Source organism: Melospiza georgiana, chromosome 6 (assembly GCF_028018845.1).
Source record: "Melospiza georgiana isolate bMelGeo1 chromosome 6, bMelGeo1.pri, whole genome shotgun sequence".
Taxonomy (NCBI): domain Eukaryota; kingdom Metazoa; phylum Chordata; class Aves; order Passeriformes; family Passerellidae; genus Melospiza; species Melospiza georgiana.
The window spans coordinates 57,568,530-57,589,575 of record NC_080435.1 but is presented as its reverse complement, the minus strand read 5'-3'; the positions used below and the strand labels follow the sequence as shown (position 1 = coordinate 57,589,575).

General features: G+C 38.8%; 1 protein-coding gene across 2 annotated transcripts in view; it reads right to left on the bottom strand.

Annotated features, from left to right (window-relative positions):
* Positions 1–21,046, bottom strand: part of PPP2R5E (protein phosphatase 2 regulatory subunit B'epsilon) — a 73,476-nt gene that overhangs the window by 4,547 nt on the left and 47,883 nt on the right. For both annotated transcript variants that reach the window (XM_058027357.1, XM_058027358.1), the window contains exons 4-13: positions 15,400–15,501; positions 12,707–12,799; positions 8,646–8,776; positions 8,502–8,561; positions 7,737–7,845; positions 6,715–6,768; positions 6,565–6,615; positions 5,615–5,734; positions 4,434–4,561; positions 2,552–2,653 (exon numbers count right to left, since the gene is read on the bottom strand). In XM_058027357.1, coding sequence (XP_057883340.1) covers positions 2,552–2,653; positions 4,434–4,561; positions 5,615–5,734; positions 6,565–6,615; positions 6,715–6,768; positions 7,737–7,845; positions 8,502–8,561; positions 8,646–8,776; positions 12,707–12,799; positions 15,400–15,501 — 950 coding nt within the window. The remainder of the gene's footprint in view (positions 1–2,551; positions 2,654–4,433; positions 4,562–5,614; positions 5,735–6,564; positions 6,616–6,714; positions 6,769–7,736; positions 7,846–8,501; positions 8,562–8,645; positions 8,777–12,706; positions 12,800–15,399; positions 15,502–21,046) is intronic.

The following is a 21,046-nucleotide window of genomic DNA, read 5'->3' as shown; positions in this document are numbered from 1 at the left end:
ATAGCTGACATTAAATAGCTGCACTAATTTTTGTAAGCACAACTGCAATTTCCCTAATGCATATTTAATTTTTTAAAATATTTTCTTTTTTTTTTTTTTTTTGTTACCTACATAAATTTAATGAAACAAAGCAGTATGTGAAGAGCATAAAATGTAAGCTGAGCAAAGTGACAGTGTTCACAGGCACTAATTTTCAATGAGGAATTAAAAAATGCTGTGGGAACTTTTACTACAGAACTGATCTGTCAAAATTATAAAAATTAACATTTTGGACTAAGTTAGGTAATTATTTTCATGTTTATTTATTTAAGATATGAATAATTTTGTAAATCAGAGCAACTTTCTAGAAAGCATTCCTTGATTCTTTTAGAATCACTGTTTTTACTTACATGACTGCTGGCTTCCCTATAGCTTAGGCACCAGCCAAGGCAAAGTCCAACCTACAAGATCTGCCTTTTGTGCAGTGAGTTACTCTTTTTCCACACCAAATTCCTGCAAGATCTGTGTAGCATTTGCTTTAAAAACAGACTTTAGTGGCTGATTTGAGAAAATTATACAGCAAACCTAACATTTACTTTACCTGCATTGTTTGCTTTCTAAATTTCCTGTCTCTGCCTCAGCTTACTGAGAATAAATCTCCTTGAGACTGCAAGGCACAAAATGCTCTCAAGTTCTATGACATCACCTTGCAGGTTTAGATGAAATGGAAATCTAACAATGACAGAGACACAGATTCTCTGCCAGTCACATTAGAGAAGTTTTGAGAAGTATTTCAAGGGATTAGAAACCTTCCTATACACTTTGATTCACTCAACATATCAACATCTGGCTCATTTGTTGGGAAATTCTGATTTCCCAAGAGGATTTTAAACATATTAAAAAAAAATACAAACAACTTTCAGATAAATCCCTGAAGAACAGTAAAGGGAAAAAAAAGAGCCTTATTGTTACTGGAGAGTATTTAAAATTAAATATAAGAATAAGTGAAATAGCCTTATATTTTCAGGCTACTTACCAATATTTATCTTCTAATCATTAGGAAATACATGCCTGCTTTCCTAAAGGTCTGTTAGAGGATGATCACCTCATCCAACTTACCTATTTGACCTATCCTAGCCATTAATATTGAACATATTTCTCCTCAAGCTTTAAGTGGTATCAAAGCTACCCTCCTTAAAATGTGGTTTTACTAAGATGCTGAAGATTTTCTGAAAACCTAAAGGTAAATATCCTGGGTTTATACATTCAGGTTTAAAATGATAAGAAGCAAATAAAAATGGTGACATGGTTAGCACCAGTCTTGGTAAGAAATACAATGTCAGCAGGTGCAAAAGAAATTCTTTGTGCAGTTCAGCCACTAAAGCTCCCCCATTACCCAGACATGGGACACACCACTACAGTGTCTGCTGCTGTTCAGAGCAAAAGTTCTCATCTTAGGGGCAAAGTGCAACCACAAATGGATTCAGGTCACCAAGCTGCCTCAGTGAATATCTGGATTGGATCATCAGTCCTAAAACTCTCTGCCTTTTTGCTGGGAAACCACAGTTTGTCTCAACTGCACTACATGATTGGCACTTATTTATCAATACATATCAAGAATATCTGGATTCTTAGTTCAAATCTATCTCTAAACAAGTCTCTACTATTAAAATACCCTATTAATGAACTAGCCTGTTATGTGCAGATTTTTTTGGCTATAAAACAAAGAGGAATGAAAGGCCAGTGACTCCAGAAGCCAAAAAACTACAACAGCCAAGAGACTTTCAAGGTTGGACTACCCTAAAAACCTCTGCTGACATGCAGTGCCCTTTGTATTGCCTGGGGGAACCCTGAGTCACAGCCAAAGTATGGCTTAAATGAAGCTGCAACCTGTTCAAAGTTTCTGAAATTTGCTCATTTTTTCACCTAATCTTTGCATAAGGTGAAACTTTAGAGAAAAGATGCTGCACTGTAATGGAGAAATAAAGATTAGGGAAAATGGCAGAAAAGACAGGAAGGCACTGGGGCTGAACTAATGCCTCTATGAGTGGTGTATTTAATGGATCCTGCATGCTGAAAGACTCAGATACAGCAGGACCTCTGAATAAGAAACAAGAAGGCTGAGAGATGTCTCTTTGCTTTAATATCACATCCAGCCAACAAACAGCAGCTTGGAAAATCAAATCTTAGGGGTTTCCCTCACGTCTCTTTCCAAACCTCAGTGTAACTTTGTTTTTTCAGGTCTTTAAGCAAGTGTTACCTTTCAACCCTTGTTTTCCTTTTATCATTGAAGATCTTGATACACTTAAGTGTTTTGGAATGTGGAGTCAAAAAGGAATTGCCAAGGAATGTGGATTCCCAAGCCATGGAATGGATACTGCATTTAATAAAGCCTAAAGAACAACCTGCACACAATCTCACATCCTGCAATGAGAGGCCCAACAAGCAGGCAAGGGCAAAAATGGGGCAGTGTTTATAATGTCTGAGATTCTGCAACTGCACCTGAGTGTAAGGGAGAACTAAACTGCAGGCCATGTGCACAGCTGACAAAAAAAAAGCTTTAAAAAGTTACCGCTGACGATCTGACTTGTAAGTGGCTGTCAGCTCGTCAAACATGGTGCTGTTCATTTCCATAAATGCCTTCAACACATTGTAGACTAAAGCCACAATAGCCCTGTGAAACATGGAAAGAGAAGAAAGAAAGGAATCCATTAGTTTCAAGTGAAATCAAACGTGAAATAAAAAGTGTCTTCTCTTCGCAGCCTTTCTGTGACCAATTCTGTTCCTGCATGTATGGTTATGTAAATTCTTCGATTGCACTGAAACTACTTTGGATTAACATACTTAAAGGTGAGAATCGGCTTTCATGTCCCTACTGACTACTGAAATGGAGCAGGCCAAAACTCTAGGGTGAAAGGCAACAACAGAAAGCTATTACACATAACTACAGTCTCTTCCCTCATGCTGAGGAGCAATTCTGAATGCACCTTCAGAGATTCAAATCATCAATGCTGCCAGAAGGAACAGAATTCAAGCACAAAATGAAAGTGATTCATATTTCCTTATGACTCTTCTATGAAGCTGAATTCACTCCATCCATGCAAAATACAAAGCTGTATTTCAAGAGTGATTTCCTTGTGCTCATGCAGTTCTGATTCATTTTCCCTTCCACAGTTCCTGATCCACTACTCTGGCTGTCATATTCAGACCCAGGGCTGCTTAAGAAGCAGCTCCTCAGCCAGGAGGCAGTGAATCAACAGCACAAGTGCCAGGAACCTTTGGAGCCAATCCTTACAGGACACACAAACCATGTGCCATTTCCCACGCACCCCTGTCTCTCATCTCTTTAAACAAACTTTCATTTTTGTTGCCTACGTGAAAAATTTTCTTATAAATATAAAAAATCTTTAAATAGCTCCTTTAGTTTAGATGTGTCATTACCTGGCTCGTGTAACAAAATTACTATGGGTATGAAAGTCTGAATTGGGATACTGGAATATTCTCATTACCAGAAGCATCTCAGTGCATAATATTAAAAGGCTGGAGACTGGTACTGGAAAGTGTCTTTTTGTGACCAGTGTTAAGTTACAGAGGCTTTCCAGCAGCATTAGATTTGTCATGTAAGCACACAACCCTGAGAGTTTGACTAGGTACAGGACAAAAAGACCAATGTTTGAAAAGATGAAACACTTTACAGTAAGGTCTCAAAGCAACTGGGATCTGAACATAGCACAGCTCATTAAAAATACTGGCTTTACTAAATGCTAATCATCTTCACTTAAAAAAACTTTCCAACTAAAATAAAGGATATATGTCATCTTCCTGCAATAGAATTTTTTATGAAAACACTTTTTACTAGGCCATTCAGTTTAAAATAAAATTGCCTAATTATCACAATATCAACGCTAAGTCACTGCTTAATTATTGTCATAGAAAACAGCTGTATTTAAAAAAATTTAGAAAAAAAACCCCAACCTAAGAATATACTGTCTGTTTCATGGATGTTTAAAAAATGCCAAAATCAAAAGTCTCCCAGAGGTATCAATTGATGATACAGCCACAAAGCTTTATTAATGCCAACTGATATTCTAGACAATTTAGAATCAGGCTTAAGAGCCAACCCGTTTATAAAAAAACTGTGTAGGAGAAACACTTGATGAGCAACATTTTTCCTTCAATAACAATGTAACATTTAATTTCTTCTTTTTTCCAGCTTGTGAGAAGCCTATTTTTATCCTACAAAGTAGTGATTTTTGTACACATACCAGTTAATTAAAAACACTGAGACAAGCTCAAGTGCAGACTAATACATATTGTCATTAACAGAGCTGCACTTGCTCAGAGCAGCTTTGAGTGTGCATCTCTCCCATTCAGATGTTCTGCAGCAGACATTCCCCGAGTTCATCAGTGGGATGTCAAATGCTGAAAGATAAAGTGTAAATGCACAAACTTACGGATTCCAGTGCTCTTTAGAAATCCTGTAAAGGCTGGAAAACATGATGGGAAGTATAACATTTGAGTTCTCCTCTATCAAACTCATGATGTATTCATTATTCCAATAATACAGCGCTCTTTCAGCCACCTTTGAGTCAAAGAAATAAAACAGGAACAGGAATTCAGATAGCTGTAATTTTGTGATTTTCTGAGAGAAAAACAAATCACAGAGAAACTCTACAAAGATGAGCTACCAGGAGTCATTAGTTTTGGAATTAAACTACTCTACATGCATTAATGGAATTAATTTCTATCCTGTAGTTCTGATCCCACAGCACCCACTCTCTATTTCCTGAGCAATGTGTTCTTGCTTACTGAAGACTGGGTGCAGACACAGCATCAATTGAGGAGGGGAAGGAAGAGCAGACAGACTTCCCATCACCCTTTCCCTCAAAATCAGGAAGAGTGCAGTTGGAAAAAACCCAGCAGTGCTGGGATACCAGGGAAAGGAGATAGGGAAAGGCCCAGGAGCTGGGCTGGATAAGGGAGGAGAAATCTTGAGTGTGGGGAAGGAACCAAGGACAGTAATTACCCTGGAGAGGAGCTGAGGGTAGGAAGGAGGATGCTGATCTGAATTATGATTTAAAAAAGGATGTAGTCCAAGGAAGAGCTGAAAAGTCACATCTGTCTTGGTGCCAGGACAGATCACCAGGCTTAATATGGAGACACTACAGGCCATGAACTCTATATCCTCTTCACATATCCATTTACATCCCATGCATTCCCCTTCCTCCCATTACACAATGTGATTAAAACAGGCTGCAGTTTGTGTCACCTCTAACCAGACACGTGGGTACATGGTTAGAAGGAATCAAGCCAGAAAACAGGAACTGCACCAAAACCAGGGAGCAAATCCATCCTCCAGGGTCTATGGGGCCACCACATGCCACCCACAGTGGGAAGGGCTCAAACCTGGACACAGGTTAAGGATTTGTGAGGGGCTCAGAAGGACAAGCTCTGAGCTGTAACCCCAAACACCTCTAACAAGTTATTAATGGAGCTCAGACCTAACCTTCCACCCCAACATAATCCTCTTCCACAGAAGACAAGTACTTAAAAACATAATATTTACATTTGGGGGGAGTTATGTTTGAAACTGAGACTATACATTCCTATATAAACAATAACCTTTAACACTGACCTGAAAATGAGGGCTAGAGACACACTTGGCAATTTGTTTAAACAAAGGTTCCTGGATTTTGACAAATTGTGATGGTTCAATTACATCCAAGATTTCCTCCAGCTCTCCTAGGAACATGACCTAAAGACAAAAAAGAAAGCACTGAATATAAAATCTCCAAATCATCTTGTTCTGAAGAATGCTGGTAAACTCCAAATTCTACTGCTTCAGGAAGAAATGGAAACCTCACTCAGCACAGTGAGACCCTGTCTCAAAAAATGTCATCAGTTCTACCGCTGGCAGCTTTTGGACTCAGTCCCTTAAAAAAAGACAAGTTTCTTCAAGTGCTGCATTTAAAGTATTTTGAATGAAATTCAGAATTGCACCAGTAGAAGCATCCATGCTGAAAACCTTGTCTCACACAAAGATCTGAACAAAGGCTCAAACTTCAGACACTAAGGGGATTCTCATAATTTTACCTCATTTTTGAGAGCAACATTGAAAATAACCGTTTTGCTGTTTCACAAAACCTCACTAGGGAAACTAATTTGCATCTGAAACAAAAATGCACATGTTTAACTGCATCTTTTACATGTTTAGTAGGTAAACACCACAGAAAGTATCTTTCATCCTCACTGGAAAAATACTGTCTTCATATATAAACAATTCCAAATCTAACAGAGTTTTCCAACCTATCCTTAACTATGTTTATTTTCTCCTTTCTAAAATATTCTCTGCAGCAGAACCAGGAATTATTTCGTGAATAGGAACCAGACTTATCAAACTTTGCACAGTCAAAACTGTTTAAAAAACTAGAATTAAAGAATTGAAAAATCATCTACAAGAAATAATACCAAGATTCACCACAGCATGTGCTATCAACCACGAATTAAAGATCCCTGCTTATTATGTTTTAGAGCAAAGTATAAGTATCTCTTTCTTTTTCTTTGTAATATCAGCATATCTCTTACCTCTTTCTGACTGCAGGTTTTTGGCCAGAATTTCATTAAGCCTCTAATGACCTAAATTAGAAGGAAAAAGAAGTTAGGTTTTTTGTTTTTCTCTCTGCAGGGTAAACCGTTCATAGTGAAAAAAAAAAAAAAAATAAAAGAAATATTTACTGGTTCTGTGAGTGAGGGGTCCTTCTCCAGAAACTGTACTATGCAATACGCCAGCTGTGAAGAGGTAACAATTTCCAAAAACAAAATTAGAACATTTCTATAAAGAAACAACAAAACCCCAACCTTTTTAAAAAGAAAAACTTAAGGCAAGATGCTATTCAGCTCTCTCAAACTACATCCAGTTTTAGACTGAGATGCACAGTTTGCACTTTGGAAATCCATTCAAAGTTCAGTTTATAAGAAACAAGTTTATAAGAAACAATGTTCTATAAAAGAACAAAAATCAGAACAACTTGGGAATCTAGATATAGTCATACAAGCAATGTTTTGAAGCTTCTGATACTCTCTTAAAGTGCAACTTTTTACTAATTTTATACAGCAAAGTCATGAGAATTCTTGCAAGATGAGTCGACACAGCTAAAACCTGGAATAACATGTTTAGAAAGCAAAGCTTTGTCACCAAAAGAAATACTGAAAATTTTCACTATCTGAGAATGAGAGAGAAAGGCAACAGGTAGCAGCTATCAGAGGAAAAATTACATCATGAAAACTGAAGGTATAAAAAGATGTATGAGAGCATAAAGGCAGTATTAAGCAATCTGTGAGGGAGAATATTAAATGAAAAAGTGTGGGTATTAGTATTCAGAAGGTTGCCAGGGTGAAGAAGAGCCTTGACAGGACAAGACTAAGGAAACCCAAAAATCCTCTTGGGAGAGAGAATGGGAAAGGCAAACTTGTGAGAATGAGAAAAGAGCAGACAGGAAAACCAAGAGAGCTTAACTAATAATAAAATTTCCAAACTATTACAGAATTATGTTATGCTTTTAGTTATCTAATCAGAACAGAAGCTAGATACTTCTCATACAAAAGATACTGAATTAATTTTGAAAAAAATCAATTGTATTTTTTTCCATTTAGAATTCCCCTCCCCTTTTTATGTGCATGTAATTAAATTTACAAAGCAACCTTTAAAGATATACATATAATTCTTACTGAACAGAAAATATTTTCATAATTTCTACCTGTGCATGGAAGAGTGATAAACTCCTGACTGTGTGTAAAGGGATCAGCACCTTCACCAGAAACTGTTTATGCTCTGCCTTGAGAGGTAAAGCAAAACCATTGATAATACTGGAAATGAGAAAAGAAATATTTGTTAGTGTCATCATCACCACAGATAGCATTACTGAGGTCTGAACAAGCACTTTCTAGATTAAAAGATATTTAGCAGTCAGCAGCTGTTTACAAACAGCACTTGTAAACAGCTGCTGACTTTGGTCCTGCTTTTGGCCCTCCTTTATAAACAGTATTAATTTATATTAGCAGGGCACTGCATATCCAGGTAGCAATCCAGCTCCCATTAGGAACAATCACATAAACAGCTGCACAAACCTGCTGCCAAACAGAGCAGACCTTGTCTACGTGGTCTGTAAATTCATCTGAGCAAGGTGGTCTTGAGTAACTAACCCACCAAAATTAGATTCACTCAAAACATCCCCTCTGCTAAGTGTGCTCAAAAGAAAGCAATCCTCCAGCATGTAAGGATGAAGTGTGCAGTGTTTAATGGACTCACACACATAAAATCAACCCAACACTTTGGCTGTAACTTGTAGTTAGATATTCTTGGCAAAGATGTGACAGAGATTTGCACATGGGCTTAAAGATGAGCATGTGCACACATCTGTTTTCAGAGTCAGGGATTATCATAATACTTTTTCCAAATCTGACACTAGCCTGACGTGTCCAAAGGGAAGTCTGAGTTAGATAATAAATAAAGACTCCTTTACCTTCCTAAAATTTCCAACAGCTCAGCTACGCCATTGAAGTGTTCAGTTTCATAAACAAATCTAAAAAAAGAAAAGTTAAATATAAGCAATATATCAGTTTCCTAAAGGGTTCATAAGTGAAAAGTTCCTTCTTCCACAACTTACCGTAGAAAAATATTATTAATCTGTTTTCGGATAAATGCTCTAAGGCCCAGGAACTTGCCATAAATTCTGTGCAAGACTGTTTTTAGGTAGTCTCGTTCCCGAGGGTCTTCACTGTCAAACAGCTCCAACAGCTGTGTTTAAAGGAAAAAGAGAACTGAAACAGGAGACATTTGACAAGCAGGACACAACAGACTTCTGTATGAAACTGAATTCATGAAAACACATGAGTCAAAGAATGTGACATCCACGGTACCCCAGGAGTAGATAACCAGTATTAAAAATATCTGCTGGAACCTCAGTACAAGATAATGAAACCCAGAAAAATAAATTTGTGATTGCTGCCCATCTTCTCCCCAAAAATAAATATGATAAGACAGTTTGCCTTTTACCATCCACCATCCCCTGACTCTGCAGAACCAGAAGGTCCTCATTTGCTCTAACACTTTGTTCTCACAAGGTTGTGTCAAGGTCACATTTTTCTAATTGCTTGTCATTCATATGATGAGCTCTTAAGCCTTCCTAGCGATTGCATGGCCCTCATGCTGTAGAAAAACTCAACAGGCAAGTCCATGCCAGCACTGGATCTGCTGCTGTGGGATCTCCACCAATTGCCACAAATCAAAAGCATCACAGGGAATTAATCCTCCACTTTGAACAACATGGTGATTTCATTATCAATGCCAATTAAAAAACCAAAACAAAACAATGGAAAAAAAAAAAAAAACAATAGAAAACCCATGTTTACTAAGTAGCTCTTAAATGGTTATGTGAGACTTAGCCAAGAAAGAAGATGTTTTAGTATGGTATTGTACAAAATGTATCCCAAACACTGACACCTGAAGATGCATGAAATGAGCAGCACGAATATCACCTGCAGTTTTTTGTTTTATTCCCCTTGAATCCTCTGCCACAACAGTATGAGCTTTCCCTTAGCCACCCTCCTCATTTTTTTTTTGTGACACCACAACACTGGATATTCTGGTGGATGTTTGGAATAAATGCAGAGGTAAACTTTAAAGCAAAAAGCACAACCAACTGCCACAAATGTGCAGAAACCAGGGAATTTTAGGTAATTTTTAGTAATCATTGGCAACCAGTATCTGTCTTGCATGAAAAAAAGCAACTGAACGAGTACCTGTCTTGCAAGAGAAATAGAGAGATTGTCAAACAGGTCTTACAAATGGGTAAGATGCTGTCAGAAAATCATTACAGGAGTGGCAGAAAACAAAATTATCTTAGATTCACAAACAGATAAATTATAAATACCTATTGCAAGTAGACATGTCAGTGTATGGATGCTACACCTGATCTCTGTTAAGCTGCTATATAACCGTGAAGAGGTGAAAAAAGATAAGAAAAAATATGATTTAAAGTTGCTAGGCTGTCTGGGGTTTTGCTTTCTAACATCCAGGTCTAGGACTGATGCACACATTCTTCCTCATTGTTTGGAACATTTCTGCAGCTTGAAGTGAGAGCTCACTGTATTTTCCTTGCAGTAAGAAAGAATCTGTGGTGGGGATTTCATGAGGGAAGTATGAGGTTTGTCAGCTGCCCTCCAGAGGTTACAAACACATTGCTCTCCTCAATTAGTTCTGGATTTAAATAAATAAATAGTCACCTCATCCTTCCCCAAATAGCACATTTCAGCCTAAGACAGCAAACAGCTGGAAGCACTTAGGTTTTTTGTTTTCTTACTGGATTGAAAAGTATTTATATTTCCAGTTCTCTTATGCAGATCCTCTCTGGAAACATTGCTAAACTAAGTCTCTCATTAAAAAAAAAAATAATAATAAGACTATTATTTTGCTATGTCCAATTGGTTTTCAGGTTTCAACAATAAAGTCTTATTTTTATGAATTAGCAGCAAGACTTCCATAATTTATTTTGACTATTCTAAACATACATAGAAAAAGGAAATTAATTTTCCAAAATAGCAACCTACATAACAGAGACTTGTGGATATATTTGAATAGTATGTCTCTTAGCAACCACTGCCAACCATTTCAAACTGTACATAAGCAGGCTTTAGAAGTGAACAGCTACACTGGTAAATACAGTATTTTATTAAAACATACAGATGAAAGCCAGAACCACAGCTATATTTAATAAAAGAAAGTAAAAAGCAAGTAAACAAGCAAAAAGCTTGAAAAAAGTCCATTAAAAAATGAACATTTTCCCTTTTTTTCATACAGGCATCCTTACTGCCAAGAAACACATCATTAAAATTTAAAAAAAATTAATTTTGAGAAAAAGCTGATTCCAAATACTCCAAAAGTCCCATTTGTGTTGTCAGTGTCACAAGACACCAAAATGCTTCATGTTGTTCAGTCTCAAATTGCTGCCCTGTGTAAGGTATCTGCAGGTACTCAGGAGTTACTCCTGACACAACAAACACAATAGGAAGTGGAAGGACACCCCAATTTCCTACAGCTCACCAAAAAGTAAGTACACACGTGGAAATATAACTATTTATATGTAGTGTGTATATCTGTGTGTATATATATATATATATATGTATGTATGTCTGAATAGAACTTTTTCTAGAAAAATGTGAATTTTAAATTGACACTCTGCACAGCAATATAAAAATGTGCATCACCAAACCCCATAAGAACACAGGAATCCTTAGAACTCCTTTGCCTTCTTAATTGTCGTACCATGTTTTCTGATATGCAGGTTTTAAAATCTCATATTCCCCTCTTTCAGTAGATAATATTCTTCCATTTAGTAGATTTAATGAAAACTAGCACGATTTTTAAAAAAAAATTAAAAATCCTTGGTTTAGACCCATTCTCCTGTGCCAAACTGACAGTTTTGAATGTCTTAAAAGGGTTGAGTGGGATGCTGCCAGTCATGACCAAGTTCAGCAGCACAGAACAGGAGCATCTAAGAATTATTTTTCCTAGATTTTGAAGGAGAGCACATGTATTCATCCTAATGCAATCCTGCTCTATCTAATCAAACCAAAACCAGCCAGAAAAAACCTGTCAGGAGTGATCTGTCATGCATATTCTTTTATCCCCACCAGGTACTGGATGAACACATTGGTGCACCTCCTTGTCAAATCAGTACTGAGATGAACAAAAAGGAAACCACCAGAGGTTTGATCCAGATGAAAAATGCTCTTGTGTTTAGGAGAAGGATACAGGAAAAATTTAAGTATATCCTATTGCCTTTGTAGGATGAAGAAGGTCTTGTGATATCAAGAAGAAAACTGAATTATCTTCTTTGAAACTTTGAATGTAAGGACAGAAATTGCTCTGTTCACTCCATTTTTCAGGTATTCTTCATCCAGACAACACAATGAACAGTAAAAGCACAACTTTTATTGCCTGAGCAGTACAGGGAAAAATAAAAGCTCCATGAGTGATAAGGGGCAAGAGAAAGGTCTTCAAAAATGCCGAGTCTCTCCTGCCAACTCCAAGTTGCTTTTTCATTCAAGTGACAGCCTGCAAGGAAACTCCATTTTCTAACTAAATAGCAATCTTTCTAAATTCCCCTGATTTTCACAAGCAAGCTACAGACAGCATCAAGCACAAAGTTCTTTCTGACTTTGCAGTTACACAGAAACTCACAAAGGGAAAACAAAACCCAAGTCAGGCCTGTTCTCAAATCTGAAGACAAAAAAATGTATCTGTGGAGTGTCCTGGCTTACCCACAAAACAAAAGTATAAACAATACTAAGACACATTAAAACTGGTGTTTAAGTAGTCTCTAGATTGCGAGAAAAGCATTCTGAGACTACTTGGTGGGAAACTTTTCATTTTTCAACAGTTACTGTTTCAGCTCTGTCTCAAAACCAGAAAGTCAAATATTTTGACTGAGGTGTTGAAACTGGATCCAAACCCTCTATTTTATGTATCTATAGTAACAAGCTGACATATAAACACGCACACCTTTTTCCATTTCCTCCATAGATTGAAAACTTTCATTGTAGATGCTGGCTTAGCCTTTTTCTGTTGCAAATAAAGTTATACTTTCAAATTCTAAACTAAATCTTTTTAAAGGATTTTTTTTCCCCAAAAGCAGCACTAAGCCTTAAAGAAAACACACCAGCTTACCTGCAATACAAATTTCTGATCTATGTACTTTTTGGCAATGCTGGGCTGAAATTCTTGGCTTTCCAAAAATCGTATGAAAAACTCATATACAAGCTGCAAAAGAAAAAATAAACAAAACATGGGTTTAATTTATGACTTGATTACTCTTTATATTTTTAGTATTTCCCTAAATTATTTTATTAAAGATTAAGTGCTTATTTTTCCCCAGTACAAAGGGTTTAAAAAATGGAAAAGATTTTTCTCCTTTATTAAGTTACCACCTTTTAGTTAAAATTAATTACATGAGCTTTTTAAGCTGCCTCTGCTTATTTAACTCCAGTCAAAGACATTTCATCACCAAGAACAGGCACTGCCATCTTGTAATGCTTGTTATCATCTTGTAAAGCTTCCCAGAGTAATTGGGAAGCACATTTAAACTGCCCTCTGAACTGCTGAAGTCACATCAAATACAGACATTACAATTCTGAAGGGGTTGGTGAAACAGTTGGAAATATTTAAATTAAATTAGAAACTGCTTAGAGTAGTGTTCTAGTACAACTTGAAACACAGAAGAAGAATACAAACCAGAATTTATTCAGAAGTTCCTAAGTTACTGTAAAGATTAGCCTCAGGGCTGGAGAAAATCTGCTTATTTTCATGCAATTCCATCTCTACCTAAACTCTTCAGTGGGACAGCAAGACTTTTCATTTAGTGGAGAAAAAGAAGACTATAAAAAGCAGGGAACAAGGAAGTGAAGTGAAACAGAGACTGCTGTGGCCTCAAAAGACAGCAACTCTGATCTGTCACTGATAATGAGCTACCAGCCAGCCATTCTCTTTGCAGAACCTTTTCATAAAGAGCAGCCACTGAAAAACTTCTTCCTTTTTGTCTTTAGTAAGTATGAATATTGATACTGAAAGGAGAAAGGAAGCTTAAAAAGTACATTTTAAAATCATTTTAAATTTTTCCATGACAGAAATATGCTGCAAAACTGCTGCTGGTACTTTATATCAGTGTTCTCTGACTTCTCAAAGGAAGCAGTAGGAAATCAAAAAGCAGGAGAGAGGTTTAGAAGTAAGTTGTGGGAAAAGTGACAGCTTACATAACACCAACATTAAATCATCAGGAAATCAATTCCATTGACTTTTCACAAATACTTGGGTGAATTTCTTCTTGACAATGCTAAGTCATCCACTGGATAAGAAATTCCCTCATTTCCATGCAAGTAATGACTTTTTGAACTACAGCACCAGTGTCACTGAATGTGCTGTTTCCAGGCAGGCACAGCTCCTCAGAGCTGCCTTGAAGTTTTGAAGATTCTTATTTTTTGTGAAATTTAAATATAAATGAGGGATGAACCTACATTTCAACAGATTCTGAATTAGAGAGCACAAAAGAGTGGAAAAAAAACCCTCACAGGATTGTGCATGCAACTGTAAAATAGAATCCTCATTTCAGGCTGAGATCAATTCTGCTTCTTTGCTCACAAAAACTCTTAAACTCCACAAACTGTTACTCAAGCACACTTCCTGTAAATTTACCAGTGGTGTGAGTCATTATCCTGACTAACACACACAGCATCTTCATCTATATTTTCTATAAAGGAATTTACTGCATTAGTATCAAGGATATTTTCTGCAGTTTAGTTTATGTTCTTCACTGAAAACTGCAGAACAATGGAATGGTTTGGGTTGGAAAGGACATTAAAGATCACCTCATTCCACCACTCCTGCCATGAGCAGGGACAGCATTCCCAAGACCAGGCTGCTCATCCAACCTGGCCTTCAACACTCCCAGAGATGGAGCAGCCACAGCTTCTCTGGCAACCTCTGTGCCAGGCCCTCAGGCCTCAAGAGCTTCTTAATAAAGTGTAATCTGAATCTCTCCTTGTCCTGTCACCATCTGACCATGTAAAAAGCCACTCTCTCCCTTGTTTTTTTATAATCTCCTTTTCCAAGCACAGGAAGGCTGCAATGGGGTTTCCCTGGAGCCTTCTCCAGGATGAACAACCCCTGCTCTCTCAGTCTGTGCTCACAGGACAGGTGCTCCAGCCCTCTGATCATCTGTGCACCCTCCTCTCTGGACCCACTCCAACAGGCCCACAATTTTCTTGTGCTAATAACCCCAGACCTGGATGCAGTGTTATTCCACATGGGGGTCTCAAAACCCCTTGTTCTGACAAGTGAAATTCAGAGAAAGGGATGCTACTGAGCGAGCTTGATTCCTGCTCCAAACACCTGGGAGCAAACCTTGAGGAGAGGAAGGAGGACTTAGATAGGGATGCAGCTTCTCATTCATTTTTCTGATCAGCTGCCAACACCTGTGCACTTTCCTATGAATATTAACCACCCTCAATAAAGGAAAACTGCCAGCAGTGTCATCCTCACAATGCTCTTGCTGCAGCTGTTGAAAAATACTTGTGCATCAAAGCAGTTGGGAAAGCAAAATAATTTTTAAATCAGTGAAGGAAAACAGGAATATGAGGGACACCATCAATTTAATTTTGAAAGAAAGCTTTAACATTTTAGAAATATCACAAAGTTCTCTCCCTTCTCTTTAGGTACTATATTAGAATCATAAACAGTATTAATAAATGTTAGTGTCTCACAGACTAGTTCTGATTCACAGGTTAAAAAAAAAAAAAAAAGCTGAGAAAATTATTAGATACACCAAACAATGACAAGAATTTCTTCTGAGGTAAATAATCAAAAACCTGTAAGTGCGGCCACGATGCCTCCAAGGTGGGCTCATCTTCTTCTGGATCAAATTCATTGCTGTCACTAGGTGGGAGAGTTCTGAAGATATTGCAAGATACCTGAAAAGGCAAAGAAAGGAGGATGAGATCCATTCTGCAAACAGGTCATAGATTTCAGGACCCTGTATGTCTGTACCTGCTCCATCCTCCATCACTCACACTGTTTCTTTTTCCTGCTGACAAGGATCTTTAGCAGCAGCACAGGGCTAACTAAGGAACCTGACACTTCACAAACCTGCCACCAGCCTTGGCTTTTCTCCTTTCTTCTGATATCCCAGCATTACCCAGCCTGCCACCATGTTCCACCAACATGTAATTCCCAATCCTGATGGGATCAGTGGGAGCCAGGACTGCTTAGGAGTTGTAGGAAATACCATCAACTCGTATTTGTAAGTGTTGTCATACAGCATTTGGTTATTTTTATCTGTACAGAGAAACATTAATGATTAAGGTCTCATCTGTCAGCACTTGCTAGGAGTTGCCAGTGCTACTCACACATTAAATGCTTGGACACCTCATGCCAAGTGCAGAACTTGGTACTAAATGAAAGCAAATAAGAGTATTTGCTCGACACTTAGCCTACATTTTATTTCATGGCTGGCTCGCTTTGCTTAATCTTATTTAGAGGTACTTTGGTGAGACTGCCTGGCTTTGTGAGGTTCATGCTATCAGCACAGACTGAGCCAGAGAGCTTTCCTGGGTTAATTAGAGTGCTGAATGGAGCGTACAGCTTATTATGCAGCAAATCTGATAACTGCAAACATGCTGGAGGGCCCCTCTGCACTCGGAAGGTGATGATGTGCCTTCCCTGCTCTGCTCCTGCGCATCTGACCCAGCCCTAAGCTGGTTAATCAAACAGCTGGGAAAAGCAGCATGTTATCCCCTAATCTATACATGACCCCTTCATAGTAGTTCAGACAAACTAAGCTATTTAAGACACAAAACTAGCATGTTCTTCAGCACCCTTGGTTATTTTTCCAGCCTTTTTGTTCCTGTAAATGTTTTAGTCTGTAAGGAGTATTTTCAGTATGTTGGCAACTTAGTGAGAAGGGCACTTTAAAGTCCACAGTTTAAATACTATCCAAATACTGATAAAACCAGATTTAAATAGGGTGAAGTTTTAGAATTTGCAAGACAAACAGAACAGATTCAGGCACTGCAAGAACAGGAAGATGAAAGAGGCAAGTGCAGGAAAGCACAGGTGGTGCACCTGAGTGAGGGATGTTCACTGAACACAAAAGAGTGAGCAAGGCAAACCAGGGAGCACAGAAAACATGAGGCCACGCTGGTTTGTGCTGGGACTTGTCCCTTCCTGCCACAAGAGGGTGTGTGCCACTGCAGTTCAGTCCTGCAGGCTCCACAGGAGCCCCTCTGTAAAGCTCAGCGCTGCTTTCAGCCTGGAGAGGCTCAGCACTTCCCCCTGCCCTGTGCCACAGCACAGAGTGACTGCCAGCACTCACTAGGAAATGATCTTCTCCTCCCTTCTCCTGCCTCCTCCCCAGCTCATTCACTTCTCTCGAGAGCCCCTCCATGAAGAGACATTTCTAATCTCATGAGAGGTCAAATAACTATTCCAGGAATACATACATGTTTACAGTTCGTCTTTCCTCAAGGATTCCTCAGCTCCTCCTTCTACTATCCCTGATATGAAAACACAGGGAGAGGAGGAGTGATCACAATTAGCAAGACAGAGTTTCTATGGTAGAACAGACAGCCCAAAGGATTCCCAAGTAAAAAGTGGGAAATGTACCTTGAATCCAAAGATCTGCAATTCTAAAATACTTACTCAAGCATTTTTTGTAATGCTTCACAGTCAAAAATCCCAGCTCTCTCAGGATTTGGATCAAAATAAGAAACTAAGAAAATCAAAGGCAGCGCTTTTTTTCCCCCTTTTCTGCTTTAAATTTCATTTGAAACAAAAAAGAAAATTTTCTGCAAATTTAACTCTACATGTATTATTAAAACTTGTACCTACAGATCACTCATCAGCTGTTTTGTTTAGAAACTGGAACAAATACTGAATTTATGGCACAAGTAAAACCTGCAAGGGAAAGTACATACTTTCAGAATGAAGAGCTAAACAAAGACAAATTCCTGTAAGACTCAAATTAAGTCAAACCAAGCCTCAAGCAGTTAGTGCCAGGGCCTTACCAGCATGACAGAAGTATGAGAGGTTCAGCAACAATTAGCTGAGTTCCAGCACAGACACCTAGATCTTGAGCTTGGGACAGAATTAGTATGATCTCTGGAGAGTGCCTATTAAAAAATGCCAGTCTCAAGGCAACCCAAAAGCAGGTTTTTTTGCATAAGAAAATTAACATGCAGGAGTAAATGCAATGCAGGCTAGAATATGGTCCTAGCATGCAGTTTGCTCTCTTTAATTTTCTGGTTTGCATTAGGAGCAAAGATAAGCTATGTGAAGCCAAAATGCAGATATCCTCCTGAGGAGAACAGACAGAACAGGTTATCTTTAAGTGATTTCCCCAGGTTATCATAACTTTAGGAGATAATGTGTGCCATTACAGTTACATTAATCACCACAACACAGCACGATGGCTCATTTACATGCAGTGTCAATTTATAGCAAGCTTATCTGAATCAGTAGCCTCTGGGTGGTTAATGTTTATAAGCCTCTAAGGGAGAACTGAAGACAACAAGTCCTTCCATGCATGAACTGCCCAGCTGTACTTTGGAGACCCTGACAGCCACCACACAACACAGGAACATCAGATCTGGAAAGACTTTTCCTCAGATAGGCATAAGGCAGCTATTTAGAATTGATCCCTGGGCCCAAGCAGCATGCCAAAATTCCTTCAGCTGGATGGCTGAACCATTTCTCTCTCCTGACTTTGCTTGGATCATCAAGGCAGAGGACATGCCTGCCAGCCTGCAGACACAGTCCCCAGGGGATCCTGTCCCAAAGCCAGCACAAATGACCATGGATCAATAGTGACTTCCATCTGCCGCCGATTAGGAACGCCTCCAAGCCCAGATGATCCTTTTGGAAGGCAAACCAGAACTCCACTATTCTAGAAAGTCCTATCAAGACAGATGCCCCCTCTCTGTCCTCAAAAACACCTGCACCCTCTTCTCCATGGCTGTATCTTTCAGAAGCACACACCAAACTGGGTGTGCAAAGTCCACCAGAGCTCCTCCACCAGGCAGAATCTCAACACCCAAGTGCCAGAAACCAACTTAACAAGCAGTTCAATCTATCCACTGGCACTGAACCAAAAACCAGTGCTGAAATGACAGATTTCGAGACTGGAGATGCACAGAAACCTCTGAGCTCTGTGTCAATGAGGCACAAGTCACAGAACCATGGAGTGGTTTGGGTTGGAAGGGACCTTTAAGGTCATCTCCTTCCACCACCCTGCTATGGGCAGGGATGCCACCCACTAGACCAGGCTGCTCCAAACCCCATCCAGGATGGCTTTGAACACTTCCAGAGATGGGCAACCTGTGCCAGTGCTTCACTTGCCCTCTTAATAAAGAATTTCTTCTTAAGATCTGACCTAACACCTAACTCCAGCCAGATGCAAGACCAAAACACTCCCAGGCAATTACAAGTCAATGTCAATTTGTGAAAAAAACAAACAAGGCAGGGAAGGCTGCTCTGTAACCCCTGCCCCCAGAGAGTGAGCTGCAATTTCTGAACAAATCTGATTGCTGCTACCTGGCAATGCACAATCACAAAATTAGGAATATACAGGTAAAAGCATCAAGCTTCAAGATACCTTTATCACCACATTTATATTCGAAATAACTTCTAGAAAAGAAGGTAGTAAGATGCTCAAGTCTGAAGTCAAAATTCGTGTTTTGGGAAGTCCTCTTCTTGTCCCTCACTGGAGTGCTATAAAAGTGACAACACTGTAACAGAAACACTTCACAAATTGAATTGCAGCTGAGCACTTCTACTCTGTGCTGTTTGAAACAAAGATTTTTATCAGTAATAGTCTTCCTGAATGAAAGCTGAAATGAAAACAAACACACACACTGCAAAGTTTAATGTATTCTCTATATAAAAGCAGGGTAAGTGGATACCCATTTAGCTTACAGGGAACACCTGTTCTTCAATTAAAAATATGTGGAATCATCCAAAAAACCCCCATGTACATATAAAATTGAAACCCAGTATCTCTGCTCACAATGTTTAAACTGCTGTGCATAATAATAACAGAGAAGCAATAAAATGTAATTAAGTCATAACATGAAGCCATCTGACCTGGAGACAACACTGGCCCCCAGAAAAGACACTGCACTTGTACTTCTGAAACATATCTGCATATGTGGAGTTTTTCAATATCATTTACAGATTTACATACCCTAGAGCCTGAAGTAAGTACTGCAGTCACTCAGCTGTAATCTTTCTATAAAACCCGCTGAATTGTTCCCAGAAGTTTGACTACAGAACATCTTACAAAATGTAGTATCTAATTTTACCTTAAAAGATTATAAGCTGTTCCACCAGCTCTCTTTTCCTAAAGTTTCACTACTAATTTAGCTACAGCACTGTTTCTGATCTCAAGGTTGAATCTGCCTGATACCCTGTTGGTTCTTGCTAAGGCACCAGATCTCTTTTACACCTGTATATGTATATTTGCATATGCAGTATGTGTCTATCTATAGATAGGTATTTTTATATAGACATGACAACTCTCAACCTCTGTGGCGTCAAATGGAAAAACAAAGCTCCTAAACCCAGGCAGTTGTTGGTTTCTCTGTTTGTTTTTAATCCTGTGATTATTTTTGCTTCCTTCCTTTGACCTCCCACCTGTGCACAAGTGCACTGAGGTATACATAAAAAGCCAGACCATCTCCCTCTTTTCTCCTGCATGTTGCCATATTAATTTATCGACATTCACCTCTTTGAACAGCGCAGCCTACCAGAAATTCATATTAAGATACTCATGATAAGCAATCCACAATGCTCAGGTTCTTTTCTGCACCACTGCTTGCCTGAATACAGTCTTTCAGGGCTTAATATTATGTGCTTTCTTTTGCCCAGAAGCATTGCTTTTGACTTGGCTGCATCAGAATGAACTACACTGGATTGTGAACACAGTCAACAATCCAGATCACAGGCTGGGGGGAAAACAGTTCTTCTCATTTTCCCTTGACCTTTAAGTCTTCTAAAAATTCAATCAATAACTTGCAAGAATTTAGCTCTGGATCTGGGCTCCTAAACTTGTTAGCTTACCCTCACCCACTTCAGTGGTGGTGTCAGCTTCCATCCATACAGATGAGGAAGCAGCAAACCTGAGATCCTTGGGCAATGCTTCTCCTGGCAGAACTACAACAGGAGTGAGTTTGTAGGAGAAAACAGCTGGAGCTCAGGTGCAATGTCCACACCATGTGTGTTTAAAGAGGGAGGAGCTGCTTTCGAGTGATACCTTGCACTGAAAAAATCAGTAGCTATACTCCTGCAGTGGATGCTTTGCCCAAAAGAAACCAAATTTACAAACACCCTGAAACTCCTCACAGAACCACAGAATGGTTTGGGTTGGAAGGGACCTTATAAATCATCTAATTCCAATCTGCCCTGCCACAGGCAGACATTTTCCACTAGACCAGATTGCTTCAAGCCTCATCCAACCAGGCCTTA